At 53.0% G+C, this 19,371-nt stretch overlaps 1 protein-coding gene across 2 annotated transcripts in view; it reads right to left on the reverse strand.

Annotated features, from left to right (window-relative positions):
- ACLY (ATP citrate lyase) overlaps positions 1–19,371 on the reverse strand; it is a 45,104-nt gene that overhangs the window by 781 nt on the left and 24,952 nt on the right. For both annotated transcript variants that reach the window (XM_056128199.1, XM_056128198.1), the window contains 12 exons: positions 18,894–18,998; positions 17,504–17,700; positions 14,175–14,256; positions 11,559–11,669; positions 8,130–8,257; positions 7,335–7,428; positions 5,706–5,860; positions 4,341–4,491; positions 4,102–4,245; positions 1,729–1,842; positions 1,096–1,178; positions 461–537 (listed from right to left, as the gene is read on the reverse strand). In XM_056128199.1, coding sequence (XP_055984174.1) covers positions 461–537; positions 1,096–1,178; positions 1,729–1,842; positions 4,102–4,245; positions 4,341–4,491; positions 5,706–5,860; positions 7,335–7,428; positions 8,130–8,257; positions 11,559–11,669; positions 14,175–14,256; positions 17,504–17,700; positions 18,894–18,998 — 1,441 coding nt within the window. The remainder of the gene's footprint in view (positions 1–460; positions 538–1,095; positions 1,179–1,728; positions 1,843–4,101; positions 4,246–4,340; positions 4,492–5,705; positions 5,861–7,334; positions 7,429–8,129; positions 8,258–11,558; positions 11,670–14,174; positions 14,257–17,503; positions 17,701–18,893; positions 18,999–19,371) is intronic.

A 19,371-nucleotide genomic window follows, 5' to 3' on the forward strand; every position in this document is an offset into this window, starting at 1 on the left:
GCAGATACAAAGAAATGAGAAGTAAATCCCAATCATTCCACAGGGAGGTAAGGAAGCAGTTGGTTTTGATTCTGATTTGGAGCTTGCCTTCAAATCGTTTCCAAGAATGAAGCATAAAAATAGGGGAGACGTTAAAGAAAGGAAGGATGAAGAGTGAAGATTAAGACAATGTTACAGCTCTTTTGTAGACTAGCTACCTGGGTAAGTGGTGTAGCTGGGTAAGTGGTGTAGCTGAACTATGGTTTAAGGAAAAAAAAAAAACTCTTCTTTGTTTTGTTTTGTTTTGATTTTGGGCCACACCAGGTAATGGCTCAGGGTTTACTCCTGCCGGGCTCGAGGGACCCTATGGGATGCTGGGGATTGAACCCGAGTTCTGCAAGGCAAATGCCCTACCTGCTGTACTATTGCTTCAGCCCCTGGAAAAACAAAACTCTTAAAATGACAATGACAACTAACTTACCAATGAAGCCCATACTCCTTCCCAGAACGAAGATGCCGTTGAGGGCGCCAATATCAATATATTCATCAGCTTCCTCCCTGCAACACACAATCAACTTGTAGTTTTTAAACGGCTCACATGATCAACCACAGAGTTCTTTCTGTATGAGTTATTTTTTTGTTTGTTTTTTTGGTTGGGGTCGGGGGTGCGGAGAGGGATGGTGGAACTGTGGTGCTCAGGATTTACTCCTGGCTCTGTGCTCAGAGATCACTCATGGCAGGCTCAGGGGACTGCATATGGGATGCTGGGAATTGAACCCGAGTCAGCTATGTGCAAGCGCCCTACTTGCTAAACTATTGCTCCGCCCCCTTACCCACAGACTTCTGCCCCAAAATGAGAGGCCAACTCTCTGGTTTGAAAATGAAGGGGGGGGGAGGGGGCTCTAGGTAGAAGGAGCAAAGGCACTTTCTTGTTTCCTTCTGTATGCCTGGATCAAAGCCCAGCCCCTGGGACGCAGAGCCGGGCTCCCATCCCTTGAGCCATCACTTCTACAGATTTTCTAACTTCTCTGCTATGCAGGTGCATTGGTTTCAGAGTCAGAAAAACCAACAAAAATCAGTGAACATCATAAAGGAGAAAATGGCTGTGGAGCTTACCGAGTGAAGGACCCACAGTTTCTAAGCATGTCTACAAAGGCAACTCCAATGAGACCGTCTACATTCAGGATGAGATTTGGTTTCTGGGAAGGCAAAACGTTCAAAGCACCGCTCAGTATTTCTCATTTCGACCTTGTAACTTCCACAATTACTGGTGGAAGTTACTACTGTTATTACTTCCACTGCTACTACCATTCCTTTGAATTCTAACATGAACTCATCATGCTGAGTTGTCCCAGGAGTTTTTTTTTTTTTCAGCAAAAAACTTGTCAAACCCTGTGGACCATTCATACATGTCCACTGAACTTAATGATGCACCAGAATTTTTTTTTTTTTTTTTTTTTTTTGCTTTTTGGGTCACACCCGGTGACTCACAGGAGTCACTCCTGGCTCTGCACTCGAGAATTATCCCTGGTGGTGCTCAGGGGACCATATGGGATGCTGGGAACTGAACTCAGGTCGGCGGTGTGCAAGGCAAACACCCTACCCACTGTGCTATCACTCCAGCCCCTGTACCAGAATAGTCTAAGAAAACAGGCGTGACATTTGGTACCCCGTCCAGAGGTAACCTGGCTCTCAGTTCCTCCAGGAAGTCCCCCCAACTCCAACGGGGAAATAGGGGCACTATTTTACCTTTGAGGTGGTAATCTTCTCCACTTCCAGAGCATAGTCGAGCAGTGGGGTAGCAGGGAAGTGCTGTCGGACATAATCTTTGAGGATCTGCACCCGCATATCTGGGTTGTTGATCTAGAAAGTGACCGGGAAGTCGGGAGAAAACCATTGTCACTGCTGAGGAACAAACCCTTGCTGATGCTTGGTGAACACGTGGAGCAACCTGAACCCCAGAGAGGGCTTCAGGACCTTGATCCAGGGGCAGTGGAACAAACTGTGCCACGATGTGCCAGGAAGACTCGCAGGTCTCGCAGATCTCACTGGGGGCTCTGAAGAACCTTTATACTTGCTTTTTTTCCATGACAAGCGAGGAAATGAGAATAGGAGATGGGAAGCGAGTCAGTCCTGGGTCTTGGGTGCTAAGTGGCAGGCAGCGCACCTCTCTCATCAGAATTCATGGGTTCTAGACACTTAGCTCTGCAAACTACTTAGAGCCAAACCAAGTTCTACGTAAACATTTGTTGGAAATGGGGCTTCAAAGCACCCCTGAAATTTCAGGAAAAACTCTGCATGTGTGATGGAGATGAACCAGGTATTTTTGTAGTTGTTTTTTTTTTGGGTCACCATCTGGCAGTGCTCAGGGGTTACTCCTGGCTCTGCGCTCAGGAATCACTCCTGACGGTGCTCAGGGGACCATATGAGGTGCCAGGGATCGAACGCGGGTAAGCCGTGTGCAAAGCCAGTACCCTATCCACTGTACTACCTATCTGACCCTATCTATGTGGCTCTTTTGGTTTTATTATTCTACTACAATTGGGTGCAGAATAATAAATAGGGCTGGGCCGCACCTAGCCAACCTTAAGGGGCCCAAGCTGTGCAGGGGAGTGACCGGAGTTGGCCGCATGCCAGGCAAGCACCTTCAATCCCTGTACTATCTCAATGGCCCCATTTCTCCCCTTTTAAAAATTATTTTTGAACTCTTTGTTAAAGAGATCCAAATTATACAACCTGCCGGTGGGGAACGAGATTCAGATACACACCTAATCTCCAAATAGCACCAACGGTCTGCTCCAGCAGAGGGGCAGGCTGAGAAGGGAGGAGTCAGGCGGCCCAGCCCTGACATGCTTTCATGCCCCATGCTGCCTGCTCTGGAGTGGGGGTGGGGGCGGGGCTGGCACTACCTCCCCCAGTTCTAACGTCGTCCTTGCTTCTCTAGCAATCTCTGGACTCGACCAAGCGAAGGTTGGGGGTGATGGAGTCAAGATCCCTGGGGCTGAGGACCCTACGGCAAGGGGCGGGCCCACAAGGACCTTTTTCTCTCTCCCTCTGATTTCTCAATACAAACAGGACTTGCTTTAGTGGGAGACAATGATCTGGTTCAAAAACACTCACCCCCACCCACAACCCCCTGCCCTTGGCCTCTTCCCACTGACATCAAGTCTAACCGTGTGACTGATGTTGGCTAATGAAATGGGAGTGTTAGTGAGCTACACGTCAGGAGCAGACTGGGAGGCAGCCATTGCTGCTGGGCCGCAGAGACAACTCACCGGGCGAGTGTGCACCAGGAGGTCCAGGCTTGCTCCAGTACTACATGGCCCCCCAGCAACTCCCTAGCTAGGAGCAACCCCCTGAGCACTGTCAGGTGTGGGACCCCTGCCACCCCCCAACAGAAACCTTTCTTGTGGTTCTGGTATAGCTATTTCCCTCTGGACCAGGCTCATTGGGGCTGCTCCTTCAGCATCGCCCTGCCCTGCAGGGGCCCCCCCACTATCCAGAGAGTGAGGGAGAGACAAACCACTGGTACTGGCAAACTGGTGTGGCTCGAGCTTCAGCTGGCAAAAAGTGATGGCTAACCCCACCCCACGCTGACCCCCCACTCCCCACCCCAGCCCTGACCTTAGTCCTTTCTCCTGAAAGGATCCTTTGGAAAACTAAAGTTCCCAAGACTCCAGTGCTTCAGTTCATCAAAGCTCACACTGCAGCTGAACCCAATAAACACCATTTAAGGGCGTCTCGATGGTAAGGGGAAAATTAGCTGCCTCATGTTGGCATCTGTCAACAACATACCCAAAACTTGGCCCAGCAGTGGGAGTTGAGAGCTTGGGTGTTCCCAACTAAGTCAGTGTTGGCATCACCACCCACTATTTATATGTGTGTGTGTGTGTGTGTGTGTGTGTGTGTGTGTGTGTGTATATATATATATATATATATATATATTTCCCCCCACCCCCCGGAGGGGAGAAGGAGTGTACTCCTGGCAGTGCTTAAGGAGATGCTACGAGGGGCTGTATGGACTGCGGGGATACCAAAGCAGGGCTGCCACATGCAAGCTGAGCACCTTGCCCGCTCTCTCGCCAGCCTCCTCCCTGTATATTCAGGAGAGAAAACACGTACCGACTTCACTCGGTGGCCGATGCCCATGATCAGCTTGCCTTCCTTCTTCATCTTGTTCACAAACTCCATGGGAATAATGCCACTATCGAACGCTTTGCTGAACATCTTGGCTGCGGCGTCCAGAGCACCCCCAAAGCGGTCCCCCTAGAGGAAGAACAAGCCCGTATTGCTTTAGGCTGTCAAAGACCTGAGTGCCCTGCCCCGGTTCTGCCCTGCTAGCCACCCCCGACAGCACTCACGATGGTGAGCAGCCCTGACGTGAGGCTGGAGACCAGGTCCTTCCCAGCGCGTGCGCAGATGATGGTGTTGTGGGCACCGGACACTGCGGGCCCATGATCAGCCGTCACCATCAGGCACATCTCAATGAACTGGCAGGAGTACTTGGGCAATCTAGAGGAGGCAAGGCAAGTGGGCAGGAGAGGACAGTGGCAATCTCCTAATCCCCCCCCCCCCGCCCCCCAGCTTGGGACTTTGCTCTATCAACATTGCCTTTTTGGGGAGGGATGGGTGGGTGGCTGGGCCACACCTGGGTCTGCTTGGGGCTTGCTCCTGGTTCTGTGCTCAGGGATGGCAGTGTTCAGGGACCATATGCAGTGCCGGGGATGGAGCTGGGCTTGGCCACGTCCAAGGTGGATGCCCCAACGCCCATCTTCTTTGGCCCTCCGTACTGCTTTGCAAGCAGCCCATAGCTGAGCCGGGAAAGGTTCTGCTTCAGGCAGAGGTTTCCAGCATGAGCTGCTCTGACTCGGCCTGTATTTGTGGCTGCCGTCTATGCACCCCATCTCCTGTCCCCAGACTGGGTCAATGGAACAGGGTTTCCAACTGCCAAATGATGGTGCAGAACGAAGTCTAAGGACAGGAGGGCACAAGTGCAGAGAGAAGCTGCTCAGGTGATAAAACCTGTCAACTTTTCTCAGGAGGGGCCCCAAACAGAACCAAACACATGTCTCTGCAGATGAGGGCATGACACAAACCCAGGCTCTGACCTGGCCTCCTGCCCAGTACCACCCCCTGCCAGGACTGCCGGGAACCATGTACTCCTTGCTCCCCTGCCCCTGCCCCTGGAATGGGGGCTGAGCTCTGATGTTGTAGCGAAAACCAATTTTTGCTTTATTGCAGCTGATGAGATGAAGACGGCAGAGGACTCAACTACAAAGTACTGACTGTCGACTCAGCAGCCCTCCCAGGCCCACACCATGGAAACGGCCAGATCTGCCCAGCTCTCCAGGGCCAGCCCCTCGGGGCTCACACTGTGGAAGCGACCAGATCCACCCAGCTCCTCACGGCCTGCCTTCTGCTCCTCGCAGGTCTGCCTCTACTTTCCATTGCTTTACAAGTTCCCAATGGAAAGGGGCTGGTCCAAGGGCGGCGATGAGGTCCTGGCTTTCTAGCCTTACTTCAGACCAGGCTCCCAGCCTTGGGAGATTCAGGAACAGCTTGTAGCCTCTCGGGCCTTTCTGCTGTTCTGTGGCCACCAACATGGGCCCAGGCGCCCCTCCCAGGGCTGCCACCACCACTCATCCTGGTTAGGGTACACGGCGGGGGGTGGGGGTGGGGGGAAATGCTCATCACAGGGTTCACTGTCTCTGCCCTCCAGGCCTCACCTTCTCTGGAACCAGAGGAGGCCGAGGACCCCGCCAATGCCCATCTCTTCCTTGAAGACCTCCGTGATAGGCATGCCCGCGTAGATGAGTTCCTGCCCACGCTCGTCGCAGATGCTGGTCATGAATGATGCCGGTTTGCGGATCAAGCCCAGTTCCTGTACAGAGAGACAGAGCAGAGGGGGAGCTCATTACTCCTCGTGCTAGGGCAGAGGAAGAGAGGCTTGGAAACACCCTGAGGGCACCTGACCAAGAATCCAGAGGAAAAAAATGGGGGTGGGGGAGAGGTCTCCCAAGCAGTGCACGGGATCTGGGGCCACTCCTGGCAATACTCGGCCACTGAGTGTTTGATGCTCAGGCCCGACAGAGCTGCCAGCCACTGGGGCCACCCCAGAGGTGCTCCAGGAGTCATGCAGTGCTGGGGTGGGGCTTGGGGGCCTGTGCCTGCAAACAATACGCTCCAGGGCCAGAGCAGTAACACAACAGGGAGGGCAGCTTGCCTTGCACGCTGTCAACCCGGGTTCAACCTCCGGCAGCCCATTGGGTCCCCTGAGCACCACCAGGAGTGATCCCTCAGTGCTTGGGTGTGACCCAAGCACTGCCAGGAGTAATTCCTGAGTGCAAATCAGGAGTAAACCCAGCACTGGGTGGGGTGGCCAGAAAACCAAAACCAAAACAAATAAAAGGAATATACTCCAGCTCTTGGGCTCTCTCCCAGACCCCAGAGGAAAATGTTTGGTTTTCTTTTTTGGGCCACACCCAGAGGTGCTTAGGGATCACTCCTTGGCAAGTTCAGGGACCCATACAAGGTATGGAGGCTTGAATCCTCACAGTCCTAGGCAATGCCTTGTCTGCTGTACCTCTTCGGCTCCCCTAGTGGGAACATTTTGAGACTCTCCACAATGGTGAGTCAGTCGCTAGCCACTCTGTCAAGCCTATTTCCCCAAACCTCCCCCCTGAACTCTGATTAAAAAATGTTCTGAACCTAGTGGCAGAGCACTTGCCTTGTGTGCCTGAGGCCCTGGGTTCAATCCTGGCAACACACACCCCGAAAACAGAAATCAGTTCTTCATCTGCATCTCTAAAGCAAGCAGTAAGAGGGGACTCTACTCCTCTCTGACATTCCCTAACAAGTGAAGCAAAGATTCCGGGGGCCAAGAGACAGCACCAGAGTTAAGGCACTTGCCCTGCATATTCAAGGTCAGGGTCAACCCCAGGCACTGCGTTATGGTTCCCTGACCATAGCCAGGGATCATTCCTGCGCAGAGAGCCAGAACAGCTCCTGAACACCATGTTGTGTTGGACAAAGGTCCAAATGAAACAAACCTTCCGGGGGACACTGCCCCAAATGCTTCTGTGGGGCACATTTGCTGCCCTGTGACTTCCTGGGCCCTGGGTTGTTTCCTGGTGCTCAGAAGGAGCCAACTCACAGGTTCCAGCACACAAGGAGGAACGTGGGTCTGAGAAGAATGGCTATCGTTCCCCTGAAGGCGAGATTTGCAGCCCAGAGAGAGGACGACAGGGTTCCTCTCATGAGGCAGGAGGGGCCTGGTTTCCAGGGATTTGAGCCCAGTCAAGTCCACACCACCACTGTCACCCTCACGCTGCCCTAAGGATTTCCCCAGCACCTACCCTGGCCCAGGAATAGTCCATTGGCACGGTGGGGGGCGGCACCTCCTGAGCGGGTACGATGGCCCCTTTGGCCACAAGATCCTCGTACACAGACCTGAGAGGTGAGGGAGAGGTGGAGAAAAGACGAGACGGGTGTTGTTATTCTGGATTCCTCCAAGCCATCCCAAGAATGTACCAGCAGCTTGCTTTTACCCGCCAGATTCCCCAGGACTCGTGGAGAAGCCCAACAGCCCATGGCCCCCTTCTCTGGAGGAAGCTTTAGAGGACGTTGAGTCTGGAGGCCAAGGCAGGGCCAAGGGGAGGATGAGGAAGAGACGACAGGAGTTCCAATTACTCTTTAGCAACCGAGAACACACTCGCTCAATTCTCACTCAGGACCAGCCAAGTAGGTGGGCTCAGAAGCTGAACTCAGAACCTGTAACTGCCGGGGCTGAAGTGATAGCACAGCGGGTAGGGCATTTGCCTTGCACGTGGCCAACCGGGTTCGATTCCCAGCATCCCATATGGTCCCCTGAGCACTGCCAGGAGTAATTCCTGAGCGCAAAGCAAGCCAGAAGTAACCCCTGTGCATCGCCGGGTGTGACCCAAAAAGCAAACAAACAAACAAAAAGAACCTGTAACTGTCGCTTCTACAGGCAAAGGGAAAGCCGCAGTGAGGGTGGGGGTGGCGGGGGCAGGGTCCGGGAGCACCTGCACAACTCGGCCCGAGGAGTTTGGGAACCTTGGTGGACAGTGTGCGGGACAGGGCGCTGCTCGAGAAAGGAAGGGGCCTGGCTGCCTCCCAAGGCCACTCACTGGATGATCTCTCCAAGCTCATCAAAGCTCCGGGGCACAAATACTCCGGCCTCTTTCAGAGCCTGGTTCTTGGCTACGGCCGTTTCCGAAGCTTGGTTGGCACATGCTCCAGCGTGGCCGAACTGGACCTGGGAGGCAGAGAAGAGGTGGTGTTACAAGTCCCGTTCAGTCCCCCAAGAGAGAACGTGGGGTCCTGGGGAAACTCCGGCGCTTAGAGGCTGGACCCCGATCACTTGGGTCCCGCCTCTGTCAGGCTCACTGAGCAGGTGGCAAGGATAACCCTCCTTTCACAGACGAGGAAACCGAGGCACAGGAGTCCAGGAGCTCACTTAAGTCACACAGCTACCTCCGCCTGCTCCCCCTTGGCAGCTTGGTGGCCACCATCCTCCAGAGGCCATTGGATAGTCAGGTTTGGTCCCGCAGTGATGAGACATATTGGGGCCTCATCAGATGGAGTTGGAACTGGTCCTTTCCTCCCCGCCCCAACAAGATCCCAGGTCGCCACCCACGAACGGCCTCTCTGGCTCCTGATCAAGCTGCTTAATGGCCATGATCCCAGAGACTCAGGAACAAATCTCGGAACCCAGCAGGTTTTGGCAGAAATCCCTCCAGATTGAATTGTTAAAATTTTGGAATTCCAAAATCACACAGCCACTACTGCAGCCGCGTGACATCATATGTTATTCATAATCAGCGATAGAAAACAAATTGTCTATGGTTGCCTTTACAGCAGATCTGAGTGTTGGGGTAAAATCCCAAATAATAATGGTGGGTCTGGTGTCGAAATATTGAAAGTAATCAAAGTAGAGAGAGAATAATGTGGAAATCATCTGCCCCACAGGTAGGGGTATGGGGGGTAGGGGGTATACTGGGGTTTCTGGTGGTAGAAAATGGGCACTGGTGAAGGGATGGGTGTTCCGTCATTGTGTGACCGAGTCTTAAACCCAAAAGCTTTGTAACTGCTCTCACGGTGATTCAATAAATAAATTTATAAAAAGGAAAAAGAAAAAAAAAAGTAAGGTGGACGGGGATGGAGCAATAGCACAGCGGGTAGGGCATTTGTCTTGCATGCGGAAGACCCGGGTTCGATTCCCAGCATCCCATATAGTTCCCTGAGCACCGCCAGAGGTAATTCCTGAGTGCAGAGCCAGGAGTAACCCCTGTGCATCGCTGAGTGCAATGCCAAAAGCAAGAAAGAAAAAAAGTAAGGTGGAGTTCATGCCCAATTCAATCAGCCTAATCAATGGCTGAATAAATAGCAATAATCCTACATTTAAAAAAAAGTCACACAGCTATTGTGTATTAGTCTGAGAGTGCAACTCCCCAAATATCTTCTTTCGGCTTCTCTTGGGGAAGGGCTGGAGAACAGCAGCCAGGTGGCCCATCTAGAACCTCCACAAGACAACATAGCAATTGGGGCCGGAGCTATAGGACAGCGGGGAGGGTTTTGTCTTGTAGGTGGCTGATCCAGGTTCGAACCCCGGCATCCCATATGGTCCCCCAAGTATCACCAGGAGTGATTCCTGAGTGTGGGGCCAGGGTAACCCCTGAGCATTGCTGGATGTGGCCCAACCGCCTACACTCTCTCTCCGCCAGAAACAGCAAGCTTGAGTTGAGTTCGGGCAGGACCTGACCGTAAAATTAAAATTTACATCATAATTTTGTTTGGGGGTCAACCCAGTGATGCTGACCCACTTACTAATTACTGTACCCACCGTACTACTGCACTGGCCCATCCTGGACATTTTGGGAGGAGGTGAGCCTACACCTATTGAGTGCTCAGGACGTACTCCTTTTGAGGCTTGGGGGTGTTACAAATCTAAACGGATTGGCATGTGCAAGGCAAGCACCTTAGCCCCTCTTAACTGTCTGGCCCTGTCCTGGACACACTTTTCTAAAAGGAAAAGCAACAATAATAGGGGCTGGAGCAATAGTACAATGGGTAGGGCATTTTCCTTGCATGCAGCCAACCTGGGTTCGATTCCCAGCATCCCATATGGTCTCCCGAGCACCGCCAGGAGTAATTCCTGAGTGCATGAGCCAGGAGTAACCCCTGTACACCGCTGGGTGTGACCCAAAAAGCAAAAAAGAACAAATAATAATAATAATAATAATACTTTCTGGAAAACAAAGTAGGTTTGTCCCCCTGGGCCACTGTTCCTACAGAGTAACCATTCCCTGGGCCAGTCATCCACTGCCCCTTCCACGTGCGTGCACTGAGGTTTGAGTGGGAAATCCCCAGGAACATGTGGGCTGATGGCGAAAGGCAGCCAGGGAGAGGGACGAGACAGTGACGGGGGTGAGCTTAGTGGTGGCTGTCTTTCTGAAGCTATGAGAAAACGAGAGAGCAGTGGGCATCTGGGGCCCCACCCCAACCCAGGGCAGGTGGGGAGTGACCTGAACTGCCCTCCGGTGTCGCAAGGGCAGGGCGCTGGCCCAAGGCACACAGGTAGCAAGCGGGCAATTCGCCTCCCAGTGTGCTTGTGGCCATGACGGGTAACAAAAAGGGCCTTCAGTGTGGGGGAGATTAGGCACTGCTGCTCTGGCTGCGAGGCTGGAAGTAAACACGGGGCTCAAAGTAGCACATTGTTGGGCTTATCGGCGCGGCTGGGTGTGGGGAGAAGAGGCGCGGGCCTCACACTCGGAACACGCCGGGCTGGGCTCACGCGGTTACACAAGCTTAACCTTGAGGTTTCTCGGAGCCAAGAGCGCTGATGGACGGATTGGTTGAGTTTTCATTGGCTCCCCACCTCCCCCTCACCCCCTATTCTGTGCCTGCCCGTGAACAGAGGGTCCATACACTTGGCTGCCTGCTCAGCACCGATAGAAGCTCCCTTTGTTCTCTGCTGGTTTGAGTTGTTTGTTGTTGTTCCAAGGCTCAAGGCTACAGGACCCACTTCTGAGAAGTGCAGCCTTACCGTTACCCACTTCTCCTCCCATTCCCTGCCTGGTTTCTTCTTTCGCCGCCACCCAGGGTTCTACCCGGTGATACTTAGCGCTTACTCCTTCCTGGCTCCGAGCTCAGGGATCACTCCTGGAGGGCTCGGGGGACCATATGGGATGCCAGGATCAAACCTCGGTCAGCCACGCACAAGCCAAGTGCCCTACCTGCTGCTGTACTATCTCTCCACACCGCCCCTAAACCTTAAAAAAAAAAAAAAAAGGCAGCTTAAGCCTTGTCTTCTTAAGGAATCCCAGTTCATCGGGTGGCTGGTTCTGGCTCGCGACTCCCGGGGGCACTCTCTGACCTTAGTCTTCCTCACTAAGATCCGAGCTCCAGAGAGCTATACCTTGACCTGGTGAGTGAACCAGCAGCGAACATTCGTGAAGGGACGACCCAGAATTAATGCTGCTGGCTGCAACAATCGCCCCCTCCCACCCCCACGCCCTCGGCCTGCCTAGAGGCAAAAGTGCCATGCCCGGTCTTACCTCGGAGGAGAACATGGTGGCACAGGTCCCGATGCACCAGCAGACCACGGGCTTGGTGAGGCGACCCTCCTTGATGCCCCGGCAGATCTTGTATTCCTCTGTGCCCCCTATCTGTCAGGGACCGGGGTAGGAGAAGAGCCTGTGGTTAGTGCGTCCCACCGCAGGGAACAGCCCAGGACACAGGGGCCAGAGTCCTCCAGCGTCCCAGGGCAGAGCTGGGTGAGGAAAGGAGGGGACCCTTTGCCCCAATAATTGTGAAAGAGTCGAATCTGCCTGGAGGGCTGGGAAGGGAGTGCAGGTGACCTCAGAGAGTGCCTGGGCTCCGTGTTCCTGACAGAGGCCAGCCATCAGCAGAGGCAGAGCCTGGGGACAGGTTCTGCAATGTCCTCATCCAAATGAGACAAATGCATGCTCTGTTCCAGCCCTCTCCCCTCGCCAGCAGCAGAGAGACGGCCGGCCAGTGTGGAGTGTCGTCTGCACAGACAAACGTCTCGGCACTGGGAGGCAGCAGCTTCTTTTTTCAGGGACAGACACGGTGCCAGAGGTGGCCACCATGGGCCGGGGCTGGGGCTGAAGTCGTGGAGCACTGGCCTTCCAGATGCCAGGCTCTGGGCTGGCTGGGTCCCCAGCACCCGGTTGGGAATGTCCCTCCTTGCATTGCTTTACCTCCCAGCCCTGCTCAGAGGCTGTTCCTGGCTCTGGCTCTCTGACACCTGGCAGTGCTGGGGGGAAGGGAACCATATGTTCCATAGGTGCTGGGGATTTGAACCGGGGCTGGCATCGTGCAAAGCAGCACCTGAACCCCTGTACTGTCTCTCCAGCCCAGTGTGATCCTCTATTTTTTTGGGTCACAGCCAGCAGTGCTTAGGGCTTACCCCAGCTCTGCACTCAGGAATCACACCTGGTGTGCTTGGGGGGCCTTATGGGGTGCCAGGGATCGAATATGGGCCGGCTGTGTAGAGGATTCCCAAGTGCAAAGCCAAGAGTAACCCCAGAGCACCGCTGCAAGTGGCCCAAAAACAACACAGTAAGACCAGGAGCCAGAAACAGCTCAGTGGGCCAAGCACATCTGCGGCATGAGGAGGACTGGGTTTGCTTCTAGGCACTGCATGGTCCCCCGAGCACTGCCAGGGATGATCCTCAAACACTGGTAGTAGCCTCCAAGCACCACGAGGTCTGACCCCCCAAATGAAATAAAGTTTTAAACAAATCAATGGGTTGGGGGATGGCTCTGAGGCCCAGAACACAGGCTTTGCCTTTGGGAAGCCCTGCTCTGATCCCACAAGTGAGTTGTCCCCTAAAAAATGAGCCAGACAAAAAAGTATAGTCGAAGTGATGTCTGCACTTGTGTGTTCATTGCAGCACTGTTTACAATAGCTAGAATCTGGAAAAAACCTGAGTGCCCAAGAACAGATGACTGGTTAAAGAAACTTTGGTATATCTACACAATGGAGTACTATGTAGCTGTTAGAAAAGATGAAGTCATGAAATTTATATACAAGTGGTACTAACTACATGGAAAGTATCTTGCTAAGCGAAATGAGTCAGAAAGAGAAGGACAGATATAGAAAGACTGCATTCATCTGGGGAACATAAAGTAACGGGGTGGGAGACTAACACCCAAGAATAGCCGAGATAAGTACCAGGGGGTTTACTCCATGGCTTGGAGGCCAGCCGCACACACTGGGGGAAAGGGCAGCTCAGATAGAGAAAGGAGCACCAAATAAAGGGTGTTGGGAGGATCCTCCCAGGATGGGAGATGTGTGCTTGAGAGTAGACTATAGACCGAACACGACTGCCACTCAATGCCTCTTTTGCAAACCACAGCACCAAAAAGGAGAGAGAGAACAAAAGAGAATGCCCTGCCACAGAGGCAGGGTAGGATGGAGGGAATGGGGGGTGGGAGGGATACTGGGATCAGTGGTGGTGGAGAATGGGCACTGGTGGTGGGATGGATACTCGATCATTGTATAACTGAAACCCAAGCACAAAAATTTGTAAGTCTACAACTGTACCTCATGGTGTTTCACTAATAAAAATTAAAAAAAAAAAAATGAGCCAGAGAGCCACTGAGCACCTCTGGATATAGACCCAAAGTGAATAAAAAAGGTGACAGTCTCTAGGCCCCAGAGTTAGGGGTAGAGCTGCCAGGGACTGTCACTTGATACATAGAAATTCATAAAAACTAAACGCATTCTCCCTCTCTCTTTGGTTTTTATGTCTACTCTGGCAGTGCTCAGCAGTCAGTCCTGGCCATACTGGAACATGTGCAGTGCTGAGGATAGAACCCAGGTGACCTGCGTGCAAAGTATGTATTCTAGTCCACGGGGCTCTCACACCAGCCCAAGCAAACAAAACAGAAAGCAAAATAAGAAAGACAAATTTAATGATCAGAAAACTGGGGCTGGAGCAATAGTACAGCCGGGGAGGCGTTTGCCTTGAACGCAGCCGACCGGGGTTTGATCCCTAGCGTCCCATATGATCCCCCAAGCACCACTAGGAGTAACTCCTGAATGCAGAGCCAGGAGGAACCCCTAAGCATTGCCGGGTGTGACCCCCCCAAAAAAAACAAGGAAAAAAAAAGAAAACTAGGAAGGCTTTGAAAAGTTAACTCACCTCCCCGAGAACCACAATCATCTTGACCCCCGGAGTGTCCTGGTAACGGAGCACGTGGTCCATAAATGTGGAGCCAGGGTACCTGGAGAGAGCGGGGTGGGGGTGGGGCTAGAGGTGAGTGGGGAGGTACTTGAACAGATGTGGGGTGATGTGTGGACCAGAATTGCTGTGGGGGTGTCGTGGGGTGGCTGCCCAGTGACGGCCCAGAGAGGCCTTGAAACAACGGGTGGATGTGGAGATAGCAAATGGAGTACAAGGAAGGGACAGGAGAAGCGTCCCCACACCCAGAGGCACTGGCTCAGCTGTCGGGAACACCAAGAGAGCAATACGGGGGGCGTGGCCGAGTCCTGGGAACAGATGGACCTTCAGGCCTGTTCTGGCAGGGGCCCAGACTAAGTGACTAGTTTCTAACTAGCCACAGAGGTGAGTCTGTGACCTCGCCCTCTGACCTTCAGGCCTAGCTAAGACAAGAGGAGCTTCTGTAACTGACCCTGGAGGCAGCCAACAGCCAGCCCCACACCAGCTCCTGCCTCCTCCCTGCCAGAGGCGCCCAGAGAGCGCCTTTCTAACCCACAGAACCATCTGGAGAAGAAATCTTTCTAACCCACAGAACCATCTGGAGAAGAAATGCGTGGCATTATTTGCAGTCATTCATCCGGTTTACAAGCAGGCTGCAGATACTATATGGTGCTGACCTGGGCCCAGGAAGGGAACTTCTAGTGAGGACTGTGAATGGGACACAAAAATTAACATGGGTGTTGGCAAAAGGATTAAGGCCACACAATCCGGGGATTTCTGACAGGCTCAAGAACTAAAAAACCCAAAGCCACAGAACACGAAACATGGCCCAGACTCAACTGACCCCAGAAGTTTTTTGTATAGGGACACCTGGGAACAGGGGGTCTCCAGACAGGACATAGCCCTAAAAACCTCGGAGTGGGCATCCCTGCCCCTGGGCCCCACTGAAGCGATCTGGTGGTCAGGAGGCCCAAGGGGACACGGTCTCCCAATGGTGCTCACTTTCTGGACCTCGAGATAATTGCAGGTGCGATGGCAATAATAAAGGGGAGAGACTCGCTCTTAGAGATGAGATTCAGTACCAGGTTGTACTAAAGATATTGCTCCAGTGAGTGCCTACTGCCTGCGGTTCCCCCCTAACTAAAATAACACAGAGGCTGTTGGCAAGAAAGTAAGAAATATGTTTTGGATTCTGTCCCAGGTTCCTGAAAGAGCTCCTAAACTTGTCTTTCCCCCCACCCACCGTGCTAGGGATGGAGGTCAGGGGCCCCTACATGCAAGACAAGTAAGTACTACAGCTGGGCCACACCCCCTGGCCTTCCCACAACGTCCAGAATCTCCTGTGACGGGTGTGAGGAGGTTCTGATATTTGTTCTTTTGTTTTTATGGGCACTTACAGTGTTGCTCAGGGGAAAAATGGGTTGGTGGGGGTTAAACCTGGACAGGCCATGTGAAAGACAAATGTCCTACCCTCTGTGTTTTCTCTCTAGCCTCCTGATATCTCCTGATATTTGGTCTTTGACCCTGGTTCTCGACATAGAGTCCCTAAAATTCTTAGTTCTCTCTCTCTCTCTCTCTCTCTCTCTCTCTCTCTCTCTCTCTCTCTCTCTCTCTCTCTCTCCTGTCTCTCTTCTCTCTTCTCTCTCTGGAGGAGCTCTGGCGTAGCTCTGGCGGGGACCATATGGGGTGCCGGGAATCGAACCCTGGTTGGCTGCATGTGAGGTGAATATCCTCCCCTCGGCACTACTGCTCTGGTCCGAATTCTTGTCATTTTTTTAGTACAGCATCTAGCAGAAAGCTTCCAATGGGGAATCCCCTGGGTGATGGGAGTATCTCCTGCTTTAACGAGGTAACTCCTGGGGGTCTCTTGGATGGGGGCTAGTCAGTTAGGCCAGGCTGGCCCCATTCCCAGTCATCACCTGGAGGGCTGGGGGTCAGCATCCCAGGCCAGCACAGTCAGGTGCTGGGAGGGGTGGGGCGGGGCAACCCCACGTCTCCCCATCCCTTCCCCACAGCCCCTTCACCCCACTATTGACATCTCATCTCTCTATTTTTTTTTTTTTGCATTTTGGGTCACACCCAGCGATGCACAGGGGTTACTCCTGGCTCTGCACTCAGGAATTACTCCTGACAGTGCTCAGGGGAACATATGGGGAACATATGGGATGCTGGGAATTGAAGCCGGGTTGGCTGTGTGCAAGGCAAATGCCCTACTCACTGTACTATCTCTCCAGCCCAATACCTCAACATATCGGTGGTCCACGGAGCCCACCAGGAGTGATCTCTGAGCACAGAACCAAAGGAAAGCCCTGCGCATAGCCAGGTATGGCCCCCAAATCAAAAACAACCCGGCATGCTGGTACGTACATGTGTCCTGATTTCTGTGAGTCATTGAGTCACTCACCTAACCCAAAGAAAGGGTCACGGAAAGTTACATTTAAAGCCCATGCCAGCCATTCTGCAAAACTCAGTCTAGATTTGTGGCTGGGTTTGGCTACGTAGCACCGGCTGCTGGGGCTGGGCCCTTGCCGTGGCCTCCCACCGTCTCCAGTCCTGCACACCTCACTGGCAGGTCATGTCATGGACAAGCCTGGCTATTTGGTGCCCGGGAGTGTAAGGGGTGTGAGAATGAGGCAAGAGTTGTTCCTTTCACAGTTGCCGGCTACCGTGAACCATGGCTGTGTCCTCAACCACCATTCCTGCACTTCATCTCAGTTCACCCACACAGCGGCTGCTGGCCTCCAAGCCAGTTGACCGGATGGGCGATGGTACCACCTCTAGCCACACACCCCTCACAGCTCCCTGGGGAGACAAGGGGAAATGGGATTTGAAGTCCTTGGATTTGATTTCAGACGGGGTCCTTGGCTAAGCACTGCACACTGCTGCCTCCCTATGGCCACAATGGGCAACAACAGCCTTACCAGGGCTGGAGATAGGTACGGCGGGTAGGGCACTTGCCTTGCATGTCTTGGATTCCCGGGACCCAAGCCCCTCTACGAGTGATCCCTGAATGCAGAGCCAGGAGTAAGTCCTAAGCACCGCTGGGTGTGGCCCAGAGTAAAACAAAAGAACAAATTAAAAAAAAAAAAAGGAAAACAGTAACACTGGCAACTGAAAAGCTAAATCTCATCATGTCTGCAGCCTGCTTGAGTTCCCATAAGCCTTCCCCTTAGTTTCCTGCACACAATGCCCCAGGGCCTGTGACCTCCCTTGCTCTTGCCTTGGGGTTCGGCTACTACATACCCTGCCTGGGTGAGCAGCAGGGGAGCTCCCGGGGCCCCCCCCCACACACACACCTCACTGATGCTCACCTGTCCCCACCAATGGCCACGCCTTCGTAGACGCCATCTGTGGTCCGAGAGATGATGTTGTTCAGCTCATTGGACATGCCCCCGGAGCGCGACACATAGGCCACACTGCCCGGCCGGTACAGCTTCGAGGCCAGGATGTTGTCCAGCATCCCCCCCGTGTTCCCGATCTTAAAGCATCCAGGTTTGATGCCTCCAACCTGTAGGGGGAGAACCGGCACCAAGCTTGGGAGGATGCAAAGGGGCAGTTGCGGATGGGTACGGGGGAAGCCTGGTACCCTGCTGGCCAGTCTAGAAGAAAATGCCAAGGGAGGCCCTGACTTTCCTCTGGCAGAAGGCCCTCTTCTCTTCCTGCTGCCATCATGGGGAAGGAGGTCGGGCCTGGCCTGCAGCCCAGGGCTCACTGCTGTAGCCCGGCACTCGGAGTGGTCACCTCTGCCCAACACTACCCTGGTCTTAGCACAAAACAAACAAACAAACAAATCTTTTACCTTAGACACATTTCTCATGCGCCAAACTGAAAACAAGAAACTAAAAACATTCCAGATGGGGTCAGAGCAAACAGTATGTGGAGAGGGTGCTTGCCTTGCATGTGGCCTACACAGGTTCAATCCCTGGTACTCTATTACGGTCCCCTAAGTCCTGAGCAACAGAGCCAGTCCTGAAAACTGCCAGGTGCGACCCCAAAACAAAACAAAAATATTTTGAGAAATTTCTTCTGTGAAGACCCCTGGAACAAAAAAAAAAAAAAAAGGACCAGAGCGATAATATAGTGAGGAAAGCATCTGCCTTGCATGCGGCCAACCTGGGTTCGAACCCCAGCATCTCATGTGCTCCCCTGAGCACCACTAGGAGTAGTTCCTGAGTTGACCAAGAGTTGACCCCTAAGCACGGCCAAGTGTGGCTCAAACACACACACAAAAAAATTTTTTTTTAATTTTTAAAAAATTTTTAAAAATTAAAAAAATTTTTTTTCTAAAGAATGAGAGAGTCTCAGTAGTCTGTCTCTGGTGCAAGGAATAATCAAAGACTGTATGGGGGTGAACAAACACTTCACTCTCTCATTAACCCTTAAAAGCCATAGGGCACCATAAAGACACAAGAAACCAGGAAAAGAGCCCCGGAAAACAACCAGCTGGAAGAGGACAGACACAGCTTCCTGTAGCAGGGGTTCTCAGCAAGCGCTGGACTGTGGCACAGAAGGCTGAAAACCAGCATGGTCAATCTCCCAGCCTACGAGGAAGACAGTGGACTAGGGGTTTCTGCAAGCCCAGTGCTCCACAGGACAGATCTGAACAGAAACGAAAGGCTTTCAGGATGGGACCGAAGAGATGGAGGGGAAAGAGGGGATGGAGGAGAGAGAGGATAAGGAGAAGACAGAGGGGACGCTCACAGTGGCAGGGCCGATGATGGTGACTCCCTTCTGGTCGGCTTTTTTGATCAGTTTCCTGGTGAGGGCTTCAGGGATGCCTTCGGCGATGATGGCAATGGTCCGGATCTAGAGGATGAGCACAGATCCTTCCTAGTACCCCTCTGCGTGGATGAGGCAATGTCGAGCATTCTACTCGACACCCCACCACCTTCGTGCACCTGTCCAGGTTCTAGAGACAAAAAAATGCTACAAGTATGCAGCTCTTCTCCCCACAGACCAATGCTCCCAGTCCAGAGAGATGAACAAGGACACTCAAAATCCATCTCCATGCATGCTGAAAGTAGACTGTAGACCGAACATGATTGCCACTCAATTCCTCTTTTGCAAACTACAGCACCCAAAAGGAGAGAGAGAACAAGGGGGAGTGTCCTGCCACAGAAGCAGGGTGGGATGGAGGGATGGGGGGTGGGAGGGATACTGGGATTAGTGGTGGTGGGCA

Source organism: Sorex fumeus, unplaced genomic scaffold (assembly GCF_029834395.1).
Source record: "Sorex fumeus unplaced genomic scaffold, SorFum_2.1 ptg000063l, whole genome shotgun sequence".
NCBI classification, from domain to species: domain Eukaryota; kingdom Metazoa; phylum Chordata; class Mammalia; order Eulipotyphla; family Soricidae; genus Sorex; species Sorex fumeus.